This window comes from Metopolophium dirhodum, chromosome 7, assembly GCF_019925205.1.
Source record: "Metopolophium dirhodum isolate CAU chromosome 7, ASM1992520v1, whole genome shotgun sequence".
Classification (NCBI taxonomy): Eukaryota; Metazoa; Arthropoda; class Insecta; order Hemiptera; family Aphididae; genus Metopolophium; species Metopolophium dirhodum.
This window is the reverse complement of record NC_083566.1, coordinates 33,161,942-33,186,081: the sequence shown is the minus strand read 5'-3', so window position 1 is coordinate 33,186,081 and position 24,140 is coordinate 33,161,942. Positions and strand designations below refer to the sequence as shown.

The 24,140-nt window shown below is 27.1% G+C and overlaps 3 protein-coding genes across 5 annotated transcripts; 1 reads left to right on the top strand and 2 right to left on the bottom strand.

The window, feature by feature from the left end:
- Nucleotides 1-1,590: 1,590 nt before the first annotated feature.
- LOC132948654 (proteasome subunit beta type-3) lies at nt 1,591-3,990 on the bottom strand. The gene is made up of 5 exons (XM_061019223.1): nt 3,833-3,990; nt 2,990-3,106; nt 2,734-2,909; nt 1,863-2,135; nt 1,591-1,771 (listed from the first exon to the last, which is right to left on the bottom strand). The coding sequence occupies exons 1-5, from the start codon at nt 3,833-3,835 to the stop codon at nt 1,723-1,725; spliced, it is 618 nt and encodes a 205-aa protein (XP_060875206.1). The 5' UTR covers nt 3,836-3,990; the 3' UTR covers nt 1,591-1,722.
- A 2,228-nt stretch (nt 3,991-6,218) lies between these two features.
- LOC132948366 (protein FAM91A1) lies at nt 6,219-24,077 on the top strand. Of its 2 annotated transcripts, XM_061018796.1 has the most exons (16): nt 6,219-6,401; nt 6,698-6,782; nt 6,852-7,061; nt 7,435-7,619; nt 7,711-7,811; nt 7,883-8,042; nt 8,110-8,424; nt 8,496-8,812; nt 8,871-9,034; nt 9,100-9,248; nt 9,305-9,362; nt 9,440-9,577; nt 9,648-9,873; nt 11,958-12,027; nt 13,227-13,360; nt 23,945-24,077. In XM_061018796.1, the coding sequence occupies exons 1-15, from the start codon at nt 6,312-6,314 to the stop codon at nt 13,332-13,334; spliced, it is 2,376 nt and encodes a 791-aa protein (XP_060874779.1). In that variant the 5' UTR covers nt 6,219-6,311; the 3' UTR covers nt 13,335-13,360; nt 23,945-24,077. The 2 variants fall into 2 exon arrangements, with proteins under 2 accessions (XP_060874779.1, XP_060874778.1); XM_061018795.1 differs by lacking the exon at nt 23,945-24,077 and having other exon boundaries at nt 13,227-13,494.
- LOC132948367 (dual specificity protein kinase TTK-like) lies at nt 13,575-20,782 on the bottom strand. Of its 2 annotated transcripts, none has more exons than XM_061018797.1 (7): nt 20,319-20,782; nt 18,666-18,793; nt 17,671-18,520; nt 17,458-17,606; nt 17,188-17,345; nt 14,030-14,223; nt 13,575-13,961 (listed from the first exon to the last, which is right to left on the bottom strand). In XM_061018797.1, the coding sequence occupies exons 2-7, from the start codon at nt 18,788-18,790 to the stop codon at nt 13,674-13,676; spliced, it is 1,764 nt and encodes a 587-aa protein (XP_060874780.1). In that variant the 5' UTR covers nt 18,791-18,793; nt 20,319-20,782; the 3' UTR covers nt 13,575-13,673. The 2 variants fall into 2 exon arrangements, with proteins under 2 accessions (XP_060874780.1, XP_060874781.1); XM_061018798.1 differs by having other exon boundaries at nt 20,576-20,782.
- Nucleotides 24,078-24,140: the final 63 nt, after the last annotated feature.

Here is a 24,140-nt window from a genome sequence, read left to right as displayed (position 1 = left end):
AATTATTTATATCATTAAAAAAATGAATATTTTTCTTGTTTTTATGCTTTAATTGTTTTCATTCTTTCTTTTATTAAATACTAGCTGATCCCATACACTACGTTACCCATTAAAAATGCCAACTCTATATGAATAATATGTTTTATTTTATAATATAACGATTACTATTACAACAATTTTAAAACAATGGCAACCAATAATTATTATTATAATAGCTTCGAAACCCATGGTAACCATCGTAACATGCAGAGGTGGATCCAGGGGTTAATTTTGGGAGGGGAATGGGGGGAAAAAAGTACAAAAATTTCCAAAATTGGCTAAACACAGTGTTAAACTAAGGAAAACTACGGCAATTGTAGGGGACAAATGCCCTCTTTGCCCTCCTTCTGGATCTGCTACTGGTAATATGGTCACACAGACACACATGCATTCATTTATATATATATATATATATACTAAATAGAAGGTACGTAGTTCTAATCTAATGCAAAAATAAAAAAAAGTATAATGTTGTGTCACTGTGTGACTTAACAGTCACAACATATATTTTCGTTACTTATAGCGTTGAGCAGTGCTTTTAGGTATTCTTTATTTTAAAAGAAATTTGTATAAATAGATATATGCAGTAAAAAAATATAATATGTTAAAATAATTGTCTATGATTTTTTATTTGAGAAATTGTAGTTATTACATTATTGCAATCAATGGTTTAAGCTATGTTGGTTTCAATGTTTAGCTGCTAAAATGATAGGTGTTCTTCACTCATCGTCGAGTATTAAGAAGTTTAAGTATGCTAAAACATTTTTTTCTGCAGTTTTACTATACATATAATTTAGTGTCAAAATTCAATATGTACCAACCTATAAGTATATAATATTTATTTGACACAAAAAATTTGGCCAATAAATCATGTATAATATAATATTATTATTCGTTGACATAGGTATGATTGTATGAGGTTTTTGATTGAGATTTCCACTTAATAATTATTATATCTCGAAACTTAACTTAATAATGCGGTGTTTTCCTGTGTAAGCTATTCCACTTGGCAATTGCAGCGCATAAAATGAAAATATATTCATATATAGTATTAGGTATTATACAAAATGTATGATAATAATAGAAATATTAAAAAATAATCACCTCAATGGTTCAATGTAGGTATATAAAAATAGATTGTTAGACCAAATGAAAGTTTTATATCCCTAATGGTTAAAAAATAAAATAAACCATTACACATAAATACATAATATAGTAGTATTAGTGTTTGTTTTCTAATATTTATAATAATATCTTTCATAAAAGAAACCATAATATACCATGCCACCATAAAGGAATTATAAAAATTTGGGTGGCCTGTGTAATGTGTACAATTTTAAAATTATTATTATTGTACAAATAAAATGTATTTTGTTAGAATAGAGGCGACAAAATGAAAAAAAACTATGGGTCAGCTGACCAATAACACTTCCTGTGAATAATTTGTAGGATTAAGTCTGGTATCAAATTGTCCTCTAGAGTTGGCAAATCATACAGCATAAACCTGGCTTGAATTAAAAATATTCTAATACTTAAATATAGATACTCAAATTACAAACAAATTATTTTATTTTATTATAAATTTATTTTTATCCCATTTATAATTTTACGTAAGGATAACAGTTTTTGTTTTAGTTACGAAAAAAAATATACACAAATTGAAATTGCTGTGTTTCAACATTTTTAATCCATTCGTGTCTTGATATCACGCACAATTATCTTGTCTTTTTTACTGAAATATATTAAATGATTTGTTATATTAACTGTCAAGATATGTGAATAAAAAAAAATCATACTTCATTAAATTAAATAATTTTACTTACATAATATAAACTTTTGCACCCCAACCGGAAATAGCGTCACGATTGCAGGCACTAACCAGCGCTTGCGATATTGTTTCAAATAACTGATCTTCTTCCATATCAGGCTCCCAAAGAGCTTCACAAAGACCATATAATTGACTTGAACTAGTACCTCCTACCACAAAGTTATCGGACTTATTCACACAACCAATCAAATCCATATCGCACATGTATGGTTCCAATGTCACTTCATCCAAAGCAACAATCATTGGTTCGACGAAGAATGGTGAAAATCTATTAAGTACAAAACAAAATGATAAATAAAAATATATACAGGATAAATAATGTAAGAATTATTTTCTATTATTGTAACTAAAAAATTGAAGCAGATTTAGTTTGTATACTAATTTTATTTATGTACTCTAAATTGTATAAACGTTGGAAGAGTTGAATAGAAACAATTCTAATGGGTTTATCAAACCAAAGTCTGTATGAAATTAAAATAAAAAGTTATTATATATTAAATATTTATGGTATGGCAATTATCGGCTATTATGCTAGTCTATGAATATACAACTGAATATTTAAACATAAAGCATAAACACTGATTTGACATAACTTCACATTACAATGTATTGGTGATGGACAAAAAAGTTAAGCATAATTTTATTTGATTAAAAATATTTATGCAAACATAGTTGAAGACATGATTATTACCCTTTTTAAAGTGACCTTCCCATTCCCTTCAAATAAAATTAAAAAAATTGTCGTTTAAACATGCATACGGTATAGGTTTCATAACATATTGGTGATCTCCAAGGGTCAAAGAGAATCACTGGTCTTAACAAAATCTAAACTTTGAATTAATTAGTCTTATTTAAAAATAACTTACCTGTTTTCATACAACAAGTTGGAGACCAAAGACGCTAAAGCTTTAGGAGATATTTTCCGATTCTCTTTTAACTCGTATAACCTTTTCCGGAACATAATTTTTTCGTACACAGTAAATATATCTGTAGCTAAACCAGGAAATCCCATATAAGTATGAGGATTTATTTGAAAAACTTTCTATAATTCAAATTTAAAATAGTTAAAAATAAGGTAATAATACACAATAATAATAAAGAAATAAAATAAACCCAACATACTGTGAAATCAAGAGATACTGTTTGGGCTTGTATACCAAATCGCTTATCAGTTGCAATGGCAACACAATCCTTGCCTTTCATGCCAATTAAAGCGCCACCATTGTAGTCCATGATACTCTATAACCAAACAATTATTTATATTTATGATGCTCATAAAAACAACAAATAATGAATAAAATAGTATATAAAAATTAGAATTTACAAACTCGTGAGCTTCAATAAAACATAAACAAATCATAAACAAATGATATAAACACTGTAAGCTTCCTTTTTTTAATCAATCATTGAATTAAGTTTGTTATCGCATAAATAATACTGACTATTTTCATACACTCGTTACCTTATTTAAACCTGTTTAGTTGTAAGTTGTTTTTTTAAAGAGTTAATAATCTGAGATAAATGGTCATAATTTATAATTATAACATATCAATTGAAATCAGAATTTTAGCCCAACAAAATATTTTGAATACCTAGTATTTACTACATTTTAGAATCAAATATATTACTTTTAAACATGAATATTTTAATAACTACCTATGAGATATATCTAAACATACCTAACAACCTTAACAACTTAAGAAGTAATCAGGCAGTTACTATTAATGCTTATAACTTCATCATTACAACAAAGAGCGTTAAAATTTAAAAATAATAAATTATTATATCAGGCATCAGCATTAAATTTCTTTACTAATTTATACATATCATTATATACATTTGTATTGAATCACATAGGTAATATCATGGCATCAATATATTATAATATTATCTATCATTAGTTTATAATAATTATTAATTAATAACAAAGTAATTCGTTAAAGACATTATCAATTAATACTTTACCATTTTGAATGAAGTAGTTTATGAAATTGCGCACTTAAAAGTCGTAAAAACTAATATCCTCAGAACAGTTACAACTTTTTGAACAAACTTCAATGCTAAAAAGTGCTAATTCACTATCATTTATCAGGTTATAATATTATGTTTATGTGTAATCAGCACGCATGCGCGAGGACTTCCATAATTTGTTAAATTAATTTCTTATCAGTGATTCCATTGTAGTTTCTACTCTATGGTTTGTGCTCTCGGTTGTAGAAATAGTACCTACCGTGGTTGTGTTTTAAGTTGTGAAGCGACTATTCTGATTGGTTCACATTATCCGCACAATTTTTGAAATATAAAATATTGTGTAATTGTATAATAATCATTAATCAATTTATTATTGTTTGTTTTACCCACGGACTAAGGTATAATCATAGATCATATAAGAATGGATAGGACATAAGAACTTATCACATGAAACTTTAATGATACTATTTTTAAGGTTATATGGGGCAAAAATTGGAATCCCGGAAAAAAAGTACACGGAAAAAAGTCCGATTTAATTTTTTCGGAAAAAAAGTCCGGTTTGATTTATTGTTTCATAAAAAAATATTTAAATTTATTTAATTAATTCAAAATTAATAATATATATGATTGGTATGATCTAATATAATTTAAAACTATAAAGAATTAACATTTCACGTCGTTACACAATCTACAGAAATAGAAGGTATTAAGGTAAGGTAGATAGAAAAAATATACTAGAATATATGATAGAAAAATCGTGTACATTAAGATAGCACAATTAATCTGTATTATAAGATAAAATATGATAAAATTTTATTTTTTAGATTCTGAGCGAAGCGATGAATGTATTGATTTTACAATGATGTGTGTTTTTTTTTTATTTTTGTGTCTGTCATCACCTTTTAAGCAAATGATTGAAATAGCAGCAGCTGCTCCATTCCATTGTATATGATCTAAGATTATATTTCATCTATTTTGTGGTATGATCACGATTTAAGATAGTAACTATCTTAAATCGTGGGTATGATCGAAACTTTGTTTTGGGTTTCTGTACAATCAGACAGACATTAATGATTAGTCCCCCAAAGGTCTATTACACCATCGACTTTTATCTATTGACAATATTATTGTTTATTGTGTGATGAAAGTTCTGTATTTCTATTTTAGAATATTATAGGCTAGTTCTCTTATAGTATTTAATGATTTACCCAATCTTAAAGTCGAGTATGGCGTTACGGTTTTTATATTAACAATGGTCAATGCAACAGGCATCTATTTAGTCATGGTAAAACCAAGGCTAAATGTATAGGTATGATCGCATTGAGACGCAGTTTCATTATGGGCTGCGCACGTACAATTATTGCATGCATGAAAAATTAAATTAAATTAAATTTTTCATGATTGCATATTTTAGCATGGAAAGGAATCTCAGCTGGCAGTGATTTTTAGATTTATTTAGCTAAGAAATTAATAATTTGTATGGTTTTGTTAGCAAAAAAATCGAAGTGATAATATTCACTGCCAGACGAGCGTCTCGGGAGCAAAATTGCGCCACCAATCAGAATCGTTCACATTTGTTATCACTATTTGTGGAAATCACGTTTCTTATCATCCTTTATAAAAATTATAACGTGATAATATAATAATCATCAATCATACAGCTGGTTAATGATGGGTACTTTCAATTCATTTTAGTGAACTGATTCATGTGATTCAACTCATTAAAATGTCATTGAATCACTGAATCAATTCATTATTAATTACATTTTATAACTGTGACTAATATTTTAAACCTAGGGGCTAATTAATATTTATATATAATTATAAAATCATATAAAATCAAATTGACAAACGTAAAGTATAATATTAAATGAAAAATGAATCACTGTCACTCTGTATTATTTATGTGTTAATATGTTATATTTATTTACATTGAAAATACAAAACATAAAATGTTTAATATGTTGTGGTTTTTTGCCTTTAGTTATATTTAATAATTATTATACCAAAAACGATTATTTATTTATTTTTTATTATTTATAAAATCATAAAACAGAACAACAGTATGATTTGTTGAGTACTAAAATGAGATTGAAGACAGAATATCTTTTTGTAAATTTATTACAAATATTTTAATGTACCTAATACCTATTTATTTAATGATGACATATTTTAATTTTACTGTAACTATTATATTCTATTTTTATATATATATTATTATTTATCATCTATGATAAGAAACGTGATTTTCACAAATAGTGATAACAAATGTGAACGATTCTGATTGGTGGCGCAATTTTGCTCCCGAGACGCTCGTCTGCCAGTGGCGGCCATGACACCTGCGTATCACAAGTCTGTGTTATGATCTAAGTTTGTAGTGATAATAAGAAGTCTGATAATGATGTTACAGTAAATACCAAATATTAAATGGTTGGAATGTAAATTAAAATTATAAAATGTTTTAGTAAATTAGATGTTAAATTTCCCAAGTATGAACGAAGAAATGGAAAAATGTGTTCTTCAAAATATTCCTTGGGCAAATTTACCACCATCCGTAAAACAAGTAAATTTTAAATATATATACAATTTTAATTTAATGAAGTTTATTGCATAATAAGAGACACTCGAAAAGTTGGAAATCATTAACATTTACAAGCTACTATTTACTTACCTACTTATTTAAAAATTAATTGTGAATTATAATGAAACTATCTAATAATTCCAATAATTTTGTGATATTTTATTAAGTAGGTAGTAAGTAGTAAGTATTCTGTGCATGTATCAGCAGTAAATTTTTATTTTTTTGAATATTCAACTTTTAAATATATTGTTAATAATAAGTATACTCTTATTTTTCAGGGAGTTGGAAATTCACTAAAAGAGTACAAAAAATGTATTTCTGTGTATAGCATAAGGAATCAAGTTCGATACAAAACAAATTTAGGTAACACAAATGTTACTATTATACAATTAGTAATGGTTTTAGAATATTTAAGCTATTTTTTTATTCTAGTGAGAACAGTTGTTAGAAATGAACAAAATTACTATGAAGATTTGATGACATATAGTAGAGAAAACTTGATGCTTTATCCATACCATCTGTCAGATGTAATTGTTAAAGGACTAAGAATAACACCATTTCAATTTTATATATCAACAATTATACATGTTATGGAGTCAGATAAAAGCTATGATTCAATTCCAAATTTCACAGCAGTTGATTGTATTTATACCCAATGAATTAGTTTTATTTACTGATGTTTATAAGTAAAATCAGTGGTATATTTAGAATTTTGGTTTATTTTTTGTTTTATTTTGCAGGGGGGGGGGGGGGGTAGTGTGATTGTAAGCAATAGTTTTATAAATACGTATAGAATAATAATAATAAAAAAATTATTATAAACATACAACTGATAACACAACATTTTACAAAAAAAATTATTTTCCTATATAGTTTCAAGGAGATATAAATACTCCATGGTAAATGGAGACCCATTCCAGTAAATACTTGCTCCACCATAAATATACCACTGAATTTGACCATATACATTTTGTTCTTGACTTATTTATTTTTATATTTGAACGCGTCTCTCTAGGCCTTAGAATACTAGGAATTGGACGTAATGAGTATATTGAATTAATGAATCAATGCCGAACAAAAAATAAACTTTTTAGAAGGAAAAATGAGATTCGACCAATGTTGCCATCTCAACCAATAGATATAAATGCAGATCCTTGGTGGACTGTTGATGTTGGATGTTTGTTTGAAGATGATATTAAAGTATATTAGAATTTTATTACTGTGTATTTAAATTTAATTAAAATCATTTTATATTTAGTTTAATGTTAAATTATTGTAATTTATTTTAAAGACCATCAATGAAGACGAGAAAAAATTTATTGACCATATAATTGATAATGGACAACAAATGGCTGGAAGTTTAGATTACAATATACTTCACAGTCTTTACAAGTTAATAACTATTATTTTTACTATATATTAAAAGTAATACATTCTATACATTTGCTTTACACATTTTGTAGAAAAGGTTTGATTTACTATGATGTTCCAATATATGATGATGACCATATAATAGTATCAACACTTGGTGGTTTTGTTATGAACAGAGTGCTTGGAGATAATTTTGAAAATCTCCTTTACAAAATTTTTGTATCTATTGACGAACACACTTCAGTTAGTGAGGTAATTATATTTCTGACATTATATAGTATTTTTTTTTATAATTAAAATATCTTATTTTTTTTCTAAGTTGGCTACAGTATTAGAAATTGACTTAGAATCTGTTAAAAATGCGGTCTCCTTATTTTGCCGATTGAAAATTGCCCAGAAGAAAAGTCCCAAAACTTTTTCTACCCATTTATCCTGGTCTGGTTCAAAAAATATTTCAAAATTAGAAATAGTAAATGTAGAAAATGTTTCTGATTTACCTTCTTCAATAATATTGCCCACTGAAATACCAGATGTTCTTGAGTCATCGCCAGATAAAAGTAATGCTGAAAAAAGAATGGCTTTTTTGTTTGATTCAACTCTTACAGCTTTTTTAATGATGGGTAATCTGTCCCCTGTAAGTATACAATGTTAATTTATACGTTTTTTATCAATGATATTTTAATTTAAATTAATATTCAAATTTAGAGTCTAAAAGATCATGCAGTTACATTATTTGAAGCTGGAAAACTAACTGATGAAGCATTAAATGTGTTTTTGGATGAACTTGATAAAGTTGCAGATGGTTACAGTGCTGGTAGTTGTGTTTTTGGAAGTGAAACTCCTAGTGCAGGTGAGAGTGAAGGTGAAGCTCGACGATATTTTGAACATGCATTGACACTTAGAAGCACTGTGAAAGCATTGAGATCAGAAAATTGCTCTGGTAAACTGGATCTTATTCGTTGGGAAAGTCTTAAGTCTTTAACAGCAGATACATGTGTTAGATTTTTGAAAAAAAATTATAAGTGAGTTTTTACATAGCTTATTAAATTTGTTTAGTAAATACGTTTTGAATATTTTTAGTTTATTAATGTCAATGGCTCCATTAAATAAAGAAACGCCTCTTTTGTCATCACCAAAGTTACCACATATTGGTCCTCCTATACCTGAAGTAAACTCAGTTTGGTTTAAGCTATATTTATATCATAAGACATGTTATGGACCTCCATCACTACTATTGATTAGAGGTAAATATATAAAAATTGTTGTTACTTGTCAGTTGTTATTATTATTTAATAAATTGTTTTAATAGGTGTACGCTTGTGGAATGTTCCTAAAATATTTAGACATTGTTCTAAAGTAATGATAACTACTTGGGGACACGATCCACATTTTATACCTATTGAGAACTTATTAACCATTATCAATGACACTTTAAAAGAATCACCAGTTCTTATACAAGTAATTAAAAAAAAAAAATTACTTATCCAAGGTCAGTACTAGTTTTATGTTTTTAGGCTTGTAATCCAAATACATGTGTACTACCATTTCCAAAAATGAACCATTTACAAAACGGTAAGTAGTAATGAGTATTGACAACCAAACATTTAATATGAAATTTATCACATTAATCATAAATTATATTTGTTTAGAGCATTCCTTTTTATATGATGAAAATTTTTTAAAAAGTTTATCAAATGTTTTAAACATAAAAAACACATGTGGGTATATAACTTGTGTAACAACACCAACTAAATATGAAAAGAAATTAATTTCAGAACAGCCTAATGGTTAGCAGCATTTAAGATTTATTAACTTATTAATTAATCAATTATTTATTTTTACTTATTATTTTTACAGATGCTTCTCCTGTTTTTCAAAAAAATGGAGTATCTCTCTTAAAAGAAGAATTAGAAAAATTAAATGATGCGTCATGTATAAAGAAAACATTATTATTAGAACCTGTTTATGATACGTCAGAATGGACTTTGTTAGACTGTTGTTTTGGTGTGCCACTTTTTAATTCAGATGTCAACCAAAATATTTGTAAATATATTGTAGATAATCAAATGTGGAACGAAGAAAAGTAAATTGATATATTTTTCTAATTAATGTTTAGTTCTAATTAGATTGCAGCACTTTTATTAATGCTAATATGTGTTAAGATTGGCACCATGCGCATAAGTGGGCATTCTTATTCTGAATAGAGTATATAAGTCAAATGAACAACAGCATATCTGCGTTAAGCAGTTCTAATTTTAGATTCTGAGCGGAGCGAGGAATGTAATGGTTTTACAATAATGTTTATTTCTTTTTCTTTTTTATTCTGTAAACACTTTCTCCCTCTAAACTTGCTAAAAAGTATCAAGTATAGCATCTTTTCTAAAAGATAATGTTCTTGATCTGGTACTTTAGAGAGGTCATTTTTTGATTTTCGAAACGCTACTCGATATAAAAGAGGTTAAAGGAGAAAAAACGTACAATTTCACGATTTTATATTATTAAATAATTACGGATGACGTTTTCTACCAGAAATATTGCTTCAAATGAAAAATAACAAGAGATATATTTTTTTGTATTTTGGATTTTGTTCTTGGTTTAAAGTTTGGAAAATTTTAGCCATTTTTGAGCTATTTATTGACATTTTAATTTAGGGAGTTTTTTTGTTGTAACTCGGTTAAAAACATTCGTAAAAACTTGAAATTTGGGTTATTTACTTATATTAGCCTTACCTAGACATGGTAAAATTTTCAAAACATTTGAGCGAGCTTATAAGCTTTTTCTTTTATTTTATATTTTTTTCATTTTTATAATATTTCCTAATTATAAATTATAATTATAACTATATAAATTACGTATTTATATAAATCGTTCTTAAACTGTTCTTAAAACGCTTTGTTTATCACCATAGAAACGAATAAAATTAAATAAAAAAGATTCCCTCGTCCGCTCACCTACTTTTGTATTGTTAGTTTTAATATTTAAGTGAATTAATGAACCTAATTTCAAACAAAAAGTAAGAAAATTATGTGTCCTCTCGTTGGTTTTATACTATATTTTAATTTTTAATATTTTACATAAGTTGCTTAAAAATTTAAATGTTATGAAAAACCAACGAGAGAACACAGATAATGTTCTTACTGTTAACTTTTATAATTAGTCACTATAATATTAAAAAATATTAAACTAACAACACAAAACTGGAACAGCTGAATGTAAATTTTGGAATATAAAACTCCTTCTTAAGGGGATTCGATACCGTGATTTTCTGTTTTTGTCTAACACACGCGCAACATAGTATTTTAGACGTGTTTTTTGCCAAACATTCTAATTGATCTATTGAAGCAATAAGAATTCTGAAAACAGATTTGAATTCGTCGTCAAGTCTACTTGAAATTGACTTTCCCACATTTTTGAGATTATCCCCCTCAAATTCCAGAAAACGTCATATTAAAAAAGAGTATTTAATCATTTTTGTAATTCAATTTTTGGAGAAGCTAATATCAAAAAATCAAAATTGTGGGAAAGTCAATTTCAAGTAGACTTGACGACAAATTCAAATCTATTTTCAGAATTCTCATCATTTTATTAGATCAATTGATATGTTTGGCAAAGAATCCATCAAAAATCCTATGTCGCGCGTGTGTTAGACAAAAACAGAAAATCACGGTATCGAATCCCCTTAAATAATGAAAATTTAAAAGCGAAATGATATAAATCTGTATGAATTTAAACCTGAATGAAATAACTTTAAAAGTTCTTGATGTACACTATATAATATTATAAATCCTATGAATTGGTAGGCAGTTTTAAATATTTCATACTTAAGTCATTAAAAAAAATTTTACCTACACTATTTGGCCCCGTTATCACCAAGGTCTTATATAAATCATGAACCTTTGAAAAACAGTTTTCAGAAGTGCTCGGCTTAACAGAGATTTTGTTGAATACTTTTGCTTTAATATTTCACAAAATGTACTGGGAAATTCAAAATAACGTTTAGAAATTAGTTTTAACTATTAATGTTTATCTTGATCAGATCGGGAAAATAAAAGCAGAAATATTTAATTATAACTAACACAATATTAAAAAAAATAAAATGGATATTTTTAAACCATACTAGTATAATATGCAAATTTAATTTTATAAATGTTTTGTTTTTATTAATAGTGTAATGAAACTTGTGGAATCAAATGAGTTATTATCAAAAGATTTGTTAGACTTTATAGAGTCATACAAGGTAAGACTATCAAAAATTTTATTATAAAACACTGGTTAACACTGTTAAAGTTACATGATATATGTTTAAAAATATTGTTGATTCCAATACTGCAATATAACATAAAATTACCATTATGTACATCCTTATAAAATTAAATATTGTTATGCAATTTAATAATTTGTTAATATCAGTGGCGAGGTGTGAGTCTTTAGTTCAGGGTGAAAGAGAAAAAAAATCAAGTCTTATAACAATATAATTGATACTCAAATATTTTAGGAAATCATTTGAGAAATAAACAAACCGTAACTTATAAATCAACCATGATAACAAGTTTATGATGGTTGATGATGCATTGACACGTCTCTTAGCGCAACAATCACCCCCTTCACTTTCCGATTTTCAGGGAACACTGTGCACTGAAAAATGAGACATTGACACATTGTTCATATTTATTTTTGTAGTTAATTTATACTGTATTTGAATGTTTACTGTAATGACCTACCATGTTGAATACCACAAGCTCGCATGCGGAGCTTGCAACTAATATTTTCTATGAATACTGTAATGGTATAACAGAAAGAAAAGATTTTGATAAATATTGTGACATACATAATATATTATTATGACAATTCAAATTTGTAAAATAAATATTTTATTTTATTTATTATTTAATTATTTGGCTGTATTTTAATTAGGACGTTGTCTCATTGTCTCCTATGACACTTCGCCATTGAATATCATAAAACAAAATATTAATATGCATACTCAATTAAGTATTTATATATTGGCTTAATTTATAGATATTATACTTCTATTCTAATTATTTCATTTTCCTGTTTCATCTTGGTCACAAACTTTCCAACTCGTAATACTTAATCACTTCTACCATCTCATAATATATTAACTGCTTTCCACAATGCATTCTTCACTAGTTCACTTCAATAATGTTTTGAGTTATTTTCTTATCCTTCTCTTTCCATTAGTAGAACACTTTTCCTGTTATGCACCTCTCCTTAATTCTTGTTCCCTAACACATTATATTCATACAATTTTCTTCTTTGTTAAAAATCTCGTTACTTAGTAAATAAAAATGTGCAGTCAAACACTTATAATACGTGATTAGTGATTACTATCATTACTTCTTAATTGTTTTAATATCATAACTTTTATGGTCTTACTAGTTACTATAATATTGATATTAAATATCTTAATTTTAGGATTCCGATAAAGATTTTGAAGATTTATTACCATTTGATAAATCATCAATAGCATGGCCCGTTGATTGTTTGATATTTGAAAATGGAAAATTGACAGTATGGAAGTAATTAAGTGTATCAAAAATATGGAATGAGTAAACAATTATTTTTTTAATTTTATTTATTATTATTAATTTATTACTAAAATTCCAATAATATGCGAGTTATATACAATATTGTTAAATTCATTTCAAATTTAATAAATAACCTAAGTTAAAACAGTATAAAATGTTTAATGTAAACAATCATTCATTAAGATACAACAATTATATATATTATTTATACAATTACACCACAATTTATTTAAGTACTGCATGTTTATCAATACTCAAAATCATAAATACATGTATGAAATGACAGAATAAATTATAAATACAAGATTATAGTACATATTATATAAAAAAGTACTTAAGTCATAGGTTTGAATACTGTATTTTCAATAAGCTTCAGCAAATCAACTACATTGGGTCTAGCTTTCACATCTTTTATCAAACATAACTTCATTGTTTGCATTAGTACAGGTGGTATACCTTGAGTAAATGTTTTACTGTGACTCAGGAAACTAATATTTTGTGTGGATTCTGCAATGGCTTGTAACTTTTGCCAAGTGTTTGTCAAATGTGAATAAGGAGTCTTACCATAAATTAAACTATATAATATGCATCCTAGTGACCACACATCTGATTTTTGGTTTATCTGAATAGAATGTAAAAAGTTAATATTAGTAATTTTATTAAATACAAACAATAATACAATTAAATCACTTTATGTCCTTGAAAATTTGAACCACCACTCCTAATACATTCTGGACTCATATAATTCCAAGTTCCAGTAGTCACATCTTTCAATACACTTGTCATATCTCCTTGAATTTTTGATGCAATACCAAAATCTATTAATTTTAAACGACCACTAACCAGAAGAAAATTTGCTGGTTTTAGATCTGAATGTATAACACCTATTGGAAAAATGAATTATTTATCACTAAGTTAAATATAATTTTTTTCAAAAAAATAATTATATCTATATAGTACATTCTATTATCGAAAATTATATTATCTAATATTTATTTTATAATTAACAAATTTATGAGGTGAAATCATAATTTCATTAAAAATTTAAATAAATATTATGTTTTTATATACCACACCACAGAATATAACAATCACATGACCACATATCAAATAAACTTCAGAATAATTTAGAATTGAGTAACGGTATAGCAATTTATCAGCAACATAATATTATACAGCATGTAATAATAAAAATTAGTTTATTATTTAGAATTTAAAACAAATTCGCTATTCACAATACCATCAGAGAAATTTAATTCTTTTTAAAGATAACTAATAAGATATCTTATTTTTTTTTTTTTTTATTGGTCTTGAAATCTATAAAATTTCTGCTTCGACAACTTGGTCATTAGCATGTTACTATAAATAATAGATACATAATATTTATAGTGGGTAACAGATCTAAGAATTAAATACAAAAAGATACAATAGAAACAGTTTTAGATTAGTTCGTTTAGTAATTTGTACATTGAAAAGGGGTTGACTAGAGTAGCTTGAGTAATTTGGTTGTCTTAAAGAATTCGATGGTGTTGATCTCATTTTCAGGATTTGGGCCTAGACTTGCTCCAATTTGGTGGCTTATATTGAGCTCCTCTCTTTGTTGTATGTAAATTCTACATTCTTCGAATATGTGTTTTATTGTAATTGTTGTGCCACATGATTGGCATATTGGTGGGTCTCCTTTGATCATTATGTACTCATGAGTTAGTCTTGTGTGGCCAATTCTGGCCCTATTTAGTTTTTTTTCATTTGTGGTACTAATATTGGGATTTCTTCTCCATCTTTGGACCGTTTGTTTAACTTGGTTTAATTTGGTGTTTTGGATGTTCCATATATTTTGCCATATTATAGTGGTGTCTCTTTGAATTTGTTTTCTTATGTCAGAGTATGATGAAATGTTAATATATTGTGAATTCGGTGAATTGATTGCTAATTTAGCTTGTTTATCTGCCCTTTCGTTGCCGATTATTCCAATGTGTCCAGGTATCCAGATTAATTTTATATTGTTGTTCTTTTGGTTTGCTTCCTCTAGTCTATTCTGAATTTGAATTGCTATATCGCTCGGATTGAATTTATTTTTTACACTAATTAGTGTACTTAACGAGTCGCTTAGAATGATATGTTTTTGGTTTTCCTTTTTGTTTATATATTTTATGGCTAGCAATATAGCAAGTGCTTCGGCTGTATATATGGAACATGTCGATGGTAGTTTGAATGATGTCTGTGAATTGTTTTTTATTATGGCTATTCCTACCCCTTCGTCATTTTTGGAGGCATCTGTATATAGTTCTTGAAATTCATTTTGGTTCTCTAGAGTATTTTTCAGAAGGTTTTTGTATATAAGTGGAGGCGTGTTTTCTTTACGTAGAGTATTCAATTCTGTGTTTATTTTATATATGCTTGTCCATGGAGGACAAATTATTTTTTCTTTTTTTATTATTTGTGGAATCTTGGTGTAGTTTTTATTATTTTGTAGATCAAGGGTTATGTTGCTAGTTGAAGCTGGGTAATTTGTTAATCTGGTTAGTCTCGCAGCGTATAGGAGTGTCAACTCTGTTCTTTTTAGGTCTGGTGTTGGTTCACCCGCTATATTATAAATACTTTTAATTGGGCTGCTTTTGAAGGCCCCTATAGCCATTCGCATCCCCGTGTTGTGGTTTGAGTCTATATATTTTATTAATGTGTTTTTGGCCGTGTTATAAAGAAATGAACCGTAATATAATTTTGCTTGAATTGTTGATTTAAATATTTTGATCAATGTTTCTGTTTCACATCCCCAATTTGTGTGCGATAATAGTTTTATTAAATTAAGATATCTTAGTTTTACCTATTTATTACAAAATATGAAGTCTATACGACAATTGAAATTAAAATTATATGTATAGTTATTATTTATAAATGTACTAACTATATGTCAAAATACATATATTTTTTTTTTTTGTATCATAATGAAAGTCTTGATATTGTCAATAGCAGGTGGATCCAACTAACAATTATAGGTTTTGGGTGTGAGTTTGATTAAGGACTTGTGCGTTTTTATTAGGAAATAAATTATTTTTTTTTTATTAATAACTTATCTCCTACTTAATTACTTTTATTTACTTCATTATACCAATAAAATTAATAATCCAATAAAAAATCTGAAAATATAATTAAATTTATAATGAAGTTTATTTAAGATTAATTATTAATTATTAATATAAATAATCTCACTTTTTCAAATTTTGGCTTTTGTTTTAAAATATAAAATATGCTATGCCGTATTTTTAAAATACAGTACTGATGATAACTTACTAGTACACATTACTTTGATATGTACATGTGCACTTAAATAAAATGTTAAATATATTGAATTTCTTAAAAATAATAAATATCAACTATAGTATTACTGGCCCTTATCTTCTATAAAATCATGTCTTTTGTATAAATAGAAACATGCAGATATGTCCATGGAATCTGAATCCTCACAAATAAGTATAAAGGGATCAATACTCTGGTCATAGAGAGAACTCCTTTGCGCATCCAAATGAACAAGCTCTGCGGGTTCGTTCCCAAATTTTTCTCAATCTACTACCTACTCGTTACTGTAAAATCCCCTACTCACAGCAACGGCCAGTGTTCGGGCAGATTTAGTGGTAGAAATGCACAAGAACGGATGAGTTTGGGTAGCCACCCAGAAGCACTCTCTGAGTGGCCAGAATATAGACACTAAAAAAGAGATTTAATCCCTCAAGCCCCAAAACAAATATAGAATAAATTATAGGGTAAGTTGTCAACCTTGGCTTGGATATCAGATTACATAGTAATGCATTTGTTTAAAAAAAAATATGAACTAAACAAATATTTACCTTTAGCATGTATTTCATTAACAGTAATCAACATTTCTGACCAATAGTACATTATCATATGTACAGACATTTGTTTAGTATTACGAATGAGTTTTGAAAGATCTGTATCACCTTTTTCCATTACCATGTAAAGTATCTTTTCTTTAATAGTATATTGACTGAAAAATATTAATATCTATGTGTATACTAAGATTTTGAACAATGAAGAAACAATTATGAAAAAACTTCAAGAAATGAAAATAATAGTTTAATTGAATGCATCAAATTTACCTGTCAAAAAGGCGTATAACACTTTCACATGATTGCAGATTTTGTAACAAATTAACTTCATTTAAATATCCTTTAGCTATAATATCTTCAACTTCAGATAAATCTACCTTTTTTATTGCAACCACTTGGTTTGTGTCTGGATGTAAAACCTTATTAAATTTGAAAAATACATTAGAAATAATAACACGAGTATGATTACAAACATATATTTACCTCATACACAATACTAGATCCACCATGGCCAAGTGTATTAAGTATATTATAATTAATTCCTTTAACAGATATATAGTTTTCATTGGCGCATTTAACACACACGCTACTTGATGAATTAATTGGCCGTTTAAATTCTCCGTCTTGAACAAATCCAACAGGAATATGACGAATGGGAGATCGAGCTCGTATTACAAAATTGTTACGATTTGCTGCAGGAGACAGTTCAAGTGCAGTATGATTAGGTTGATCATCTAGAGGTTGACATTCTAATTGCTTAGGTGTTAAAGAATTATTGACAAATGAATCAGAATTTCTGATTGAAAAAGATGAATGTGATGTTTCTGGTATAACAGTTGTTTCTCTGATACTATGATACAAACTGGTATCATAGTTGTATCTTGAAGTTTCAGGTGACACATAATATGTTTCGTCTTTCACACTCTCTGATGATGTATTTGCAGTTTCTTTTATAGTGAGTGACGGGGGACTAGTATTACTTTGATTTAATTTTAGAGATTCAGGCGTTTTTAATTCTTCTCTTTGCTCTGGTAAATTTTCTTTATTACTGTATAATGACCGTTTAGTACTTAATGCAATATTAGGTCTTACATTTTTCAAATTAGTTAGTGTGTCACTCGGAGTTTCTAAATCACTATCATTGTGAGTTTTAATGGCTGGACGGACAAATGGAGTATCATGTACTAAGTCAAGTTTTTCAAAACCAGTTACTACATTTTCAGGTGTACGTATTTGAAATGATCCTCCCAAATCAGCTTCTGCGGTTTTATTTTCAAATAAAGGTCGATTCTCATTTATGTGTTTTAAAGATCTACCCTTTTGTCCCAAACGACTAAAAAAAAAAGATTAGTATTCATTATTGTAATACATACAATTGAAATTGTTAAATATATAATAAGGAACTTATATTAGAGTAAACATCAAATATATAGGAAAAATAGCTATCCATTTCCCTTTCTTTAGTAGTTATAACCTACCTAGTAATTGGTTTTCTTGATCTAGAATATTTTAGTTGCAATAATGGACATGTAACATAATTATCAGTTTCTCCATCATTCTCTTCAGCATTGTAAAAACTTGATTCTATGCTATGGTTCATCATAATCTATTTAAAATTAAACAACATTAAATAGTAGTTGGAGACAGACAATATCAGATTTATTATATAATCTGTAGGTATATAATATTTCAACAACAATTTTATACAAATTAATCCACTAAAACAATACCATGGTTTATTTTAAATATTTATCTACACATTATTATTGTTTAATCGATACTGAACTACTTATATAAATCTAATCTAATCAAGTTCCTAATATTAGATTTGTGTATTATAATCATAATATGCGTAACCGCTGTTACATGTGTTACAGCAAAAATACAATCGTTAGTTAAAGCTAGGTTAAACATTCTCGGATGTATTATATTATATTAAAAAAAATTGAATGAATAAATTGTAGAATTAAAAGTAAAATATATCCCTAATAAAAAAAAAGTGAGTCCACAAATTCGCTAAGCTAGACTGTTAAAATTATCCCGCATTGGGATAATGAACCATGTAAACGATATTTTTCACACCGGTTTAATCTAGCGAATTTGTAGTGTGTGAGCTCACCATTACTCTCTGGGGAAGTAAAATTTCTTTCATAAGTAATTGGGCCTGTGCAATTATAAGTGAATTGGGGAGTGAGAAAAATCAATAAAATAAAAAAATATGCAATTTACGATAGACATTTTTGTTTACTAATGGTTGCTATGGACATATATAAATAAATAAACAAACGTATCGTTTCATTTTTCGTTACAAATTTTTTTACACCCACACCTCAAGAAAGAAGTTTTACTTCAAAAATTATGTATAAAACAAATATCAACTAATACCTATTAATTAAATAATTAGTATTATTCTTTATACTAACTTTTACAATTTAAATATAAAAAACAATTGAAGTCAATATTAAACTGATAACTTTCATAATTAGAAAAATTGTTTTAATAAATTATATACCTAATATCTTTTCTGATAATACCAGAGGGCAGAGATGTTTCACATTATAAATTAATAACAATTTCACGATTTGTTATCAGATAGAATGTAACTTCTATACAATTATTATTTAGATATGATTCCATTAATTTATTTTATAATTTTAAATTGTTATAATAATAATGACAAAAAAGCAGTGTTCAGAACATTCACTAAAAAAATGAATTCGTTCACGTTCACGTTCAAATTAATATATTTTCAAAATGAACACGTTCACATTCTTTGAAAATATGAATGCATTCATTTTGTCGTTCATTTAATTTATTTTATTTTTATGTATTGTTTAAATACAAATACAAAATCTTGAAATTTAATATTATTGTTGTTTTATGTCCAGGCGTGCCCACTGGAATTTTATGTATTTTATTTTTATAATTTGCAATATATTATATACCACAATAGTATAATCAATCAATATTTATTAAATGATAAATACATTAGAACTTCTTAAAAATCGTTCAAGTTCATTAAATATATAAACGTCATTCACTAATATGAACTTGAACGCGTGAACGAGCATTCATGAACAACGTTCTTTCCAAACACTGCATACAAGTATAATAAATAATTATAAACTCACCCAAAACAAATATAGTTTGAATCCACTACAAAATAATTTGTCTAATTTAACATTTAAATTATGTTTCACACCAACACATTACTATGATTTGACAGCAAAAATACATTTGATTTGGTTATTTTCTTAAACAGTAGGTAGACACAAAGTAGGTAGTAAGTTACACAGGCAGGATCACAGAATATAATATATTAATATTATTGTACACAATATTCTACAGTTATAAACACAGTACCTAATTACTACTTAGGTAATAATACCTTTTCCAATATTACTATTTAGTATTCACTTATTCTTATTAGTTACTTCCATGTCGTTTAGAATGTTAGTTACATTACATTAAAATTTAAAATATTAAAAATTAAATGTAAATTGTGAAAAATGAATGTGTGATTAGTAAATAGTAATTACTGAATAGTGATTACTGTTTAGAAATTTAGAATGTTGTTTTTTTCGGTTATCGTTATCAACTATTTCTCAATTCGTCCATTTTGAAAATTCAAAAAATTAACGTTCCATATACAGTGCAGCCAAAAAAGCAAAAAAATGAATACGTGCCGATTTTAATTGGAAACCGTAGTAGGTAATTTGTATAATAAATAATTGTGAGTAGGTACCTTTGGTAACATTTACAAATAATGAAATAAATGACTTCGAAACCAAAGCCCATGCTTCAAAGGTTATTTAAATGAATTACATGCCACATCTGACCTTAATTATAATATAATTTATAATACTAATTAAGGTCCATAAATATCAATGATGACTGTCGACTGATGAATACAGTGGTCAGTGGCGTCATTTCAGTTTTGAAAATAGAAGGGGCAAAAGTTTTGACCGGCCAAAATGGGTAACTTAAAAAACAACCGTTCGCAAGCACATATTATATTGATATATTAATATGTTCCTTTAATCCTTTTCCTTCATAAAACACATACCTACATACATGCCAACTTTTAGGTACGTCGATACATGCGTCTCAATATATAAATATATTCCAACTATTAATTAGCAATTACTAATTATTTATAATTGTGGCAATAATTTCTTAGTACCTATAATACTATATACCATTGATTATAAATACTATAAAAGTGCGGCCAACGAAATTAGGCAAGTGATTCTAACGCCACAAGTGGCGTTTTTCGGTAGGTCTATACAGTATGTCCCAGAAGTCCCGTACACCCTTAGTATCTTCGTGGAAAATTAATATATTTAAATCATGAACTAAGATAGTTATAACTATCTTAGTTCATGATTTAAATGCAGTTTTTTTACAGTAATAAGTACCTATGGAATTTCTGATTGAATAGCATTATATAAGATTTATTTTTTCAAAAATTCAAAGGCAAATTAGTTTTTTAAATTTCCAAGATAGCCATTTTGTCGATCGTATCTTTTAAAACAATTAAAAAAAAAAAATTTTAATTTAATGAAAATCGTTCAAGTTAGAGCTAACTATTATTTTGAATTTCTAAGAATAATAGTTTTGTTACCTATGCCGTATGCATCAGCAAATTACGATTCACATGCTTTCATCAGAAATTGGAACGCTGATATTTTTTTATGACGATCTTATCTAGTTATTAGCGAAAGCTTTCAGTTATAAAATTAAAAACTTAAATTTTTAATAACGGATATTTTGTAAGTAAAAATAATTGTTTTTTCATTTTAATTTTTAATCATAAAATATCTATTTAAATCTGACAAAACTAATACATACTTGATTAAAGTTTTAATTTTAATAGAAATAAGAAAATAACAATAGATAATAGCTGTGTCTTATCGTTTACTGAACAGTGAATAGTGAATTGTTACATATTTTTAAGTATTTTAATTATCATGAAGTGAACCTAAGCATGCGAATCGTATTTTGCTAATGCCGTATGCATAAGTTACAAAACTATTATTCTTAGAAATTCAAAATAATAATTAGCATTTAACATTGGAAATTTTCTTTAAATTTGAAATTTTTTTAACTGTTTTAAAAAATACAGTCAACAAAATGGCTATCTTAAAAAGTTAACAACTTATTTGCGTAAAAAAAAATTTTGATAATTTATGAATTTTTGAATTTTTGAAAAAAAAATCAAATATTATGCTATTCAATCAGAATTTTCATAGTTATTACTGTAAAAAAAACTGCATTTAAATCATGAACTATGATAGTTATATAACTATCTTAGTTCATGATTTAAATATATTAATTAAAAAAATAGTCTGGGCATTTTTAATTGAGTTAAGTTAAGTTGATGGAAAATATTTTAACAAATTTAAAGTTAATATAGTTAACCTAATTTATAGTTAACCTATTATTATTTTTTTTAATATCTATATAAATACCCAGTAATATGGTTTAAAATAATAAAAATCATAAATATTATTAAACACAGAAAATAGCTAATAGCTTGTCTATATATAGAATTAAATTATTAGGTACTAAATTAATAGAATTATGTAGTGGGTACCAAAAGCATACGAAATTGAAATACAATCTTTTGATTTATAAATAAATATGTAACTTATTTATGGCGAAATTATTTTATAATATTATGTTCTTGGGAATTGTACATTTGTGATTTGCAGTGCCGTAGCCAGGGGGTGGGCACTGGGGGCACGTTTTTGACTTGTCTTATATTATATTATATGTTGGATAAAAATTAAAAGCTAAGGCTGTCAAAGCGAACCATTTTGAAGTGGTTGGATTTAGGAAATATTGTTCATCCATCGTTTTATAGTGCTGTATAGTGTGGCGCAGTGCGTGCACTCAACCGCGGAAATGCACTGAGTGTACGTAACGGCCGGCATTGGTAGTTCTCGGATGGGTGACCACCATTTTTAGTAACGTATCCTTGCCACAATGCCACACATACAAAAAACGTGTTTTCAACCGTTCCTCCTCCTACTAACAGCCTACAAATAATCAAAACAGCTAATGACCTAAGTTGCCGATTACCTCAAGCTCAATAAAAAAAAAATAAATGTATTTATTAGTTAGGTAATATTATTATAGAATGTATTTATTATTAATAACAATACAAGCTGATTGAGCATCACTGAGCGAGATTGACGAGGATTCTAATTTAGAATCAACAAAACCATATTCTAAAATAGAACAAGCTATAGAAAATTATAAAAGCAATATTAAGCAATTTGGTGAAATCTAAATCCACGGAGATCTTTATTACACATATCATTCTTTGCACGCGGTGTTTTTGGTTTTTTCCGATGTACCTTGTTATAGTTGTTGATAATATTATTTTGTTTTTTTTTTTTTGGTCAAAAAGCTTGAGAATTTAATGCAAGGTTCCTCGTGAGATTTATACACTAGTAAAGAAAAATCGAAAGTGTATACCTGTACAATATACCTAGACAACATATCGACTAGTTAAGTTTACACCAGCGTGTTGACGCGTTTATTAATAATAATATCAAATAAATACCAAATAAATAATAAAACAAAAACGTTTATTCGTGTAAACTTACATAATATAGGTTATCCGATTATACATTATACATATTTTACATATTATACATTATACATTATACATTATACATTACATATTTTACGGCAGTATAATAATAGCCATAATTTATAATTGATCGGTATAATTATTTATTTTCTTAAGCATATAGGAGCGGAGGGCAGCAGTATTTACCGACCATTTCCACAGCAGATCTATGACTCAAACGGTGATGCAATTTCAATGGTAACTAAAGTCAGTATAGTGCGTGTGACTTGGGGAAACGTTAGAACGTCGGAACGAACTCGGAATGAACGCGTACAATGGCGGAAGTAAAAGGATTTTAACTGATTTTCCGGCG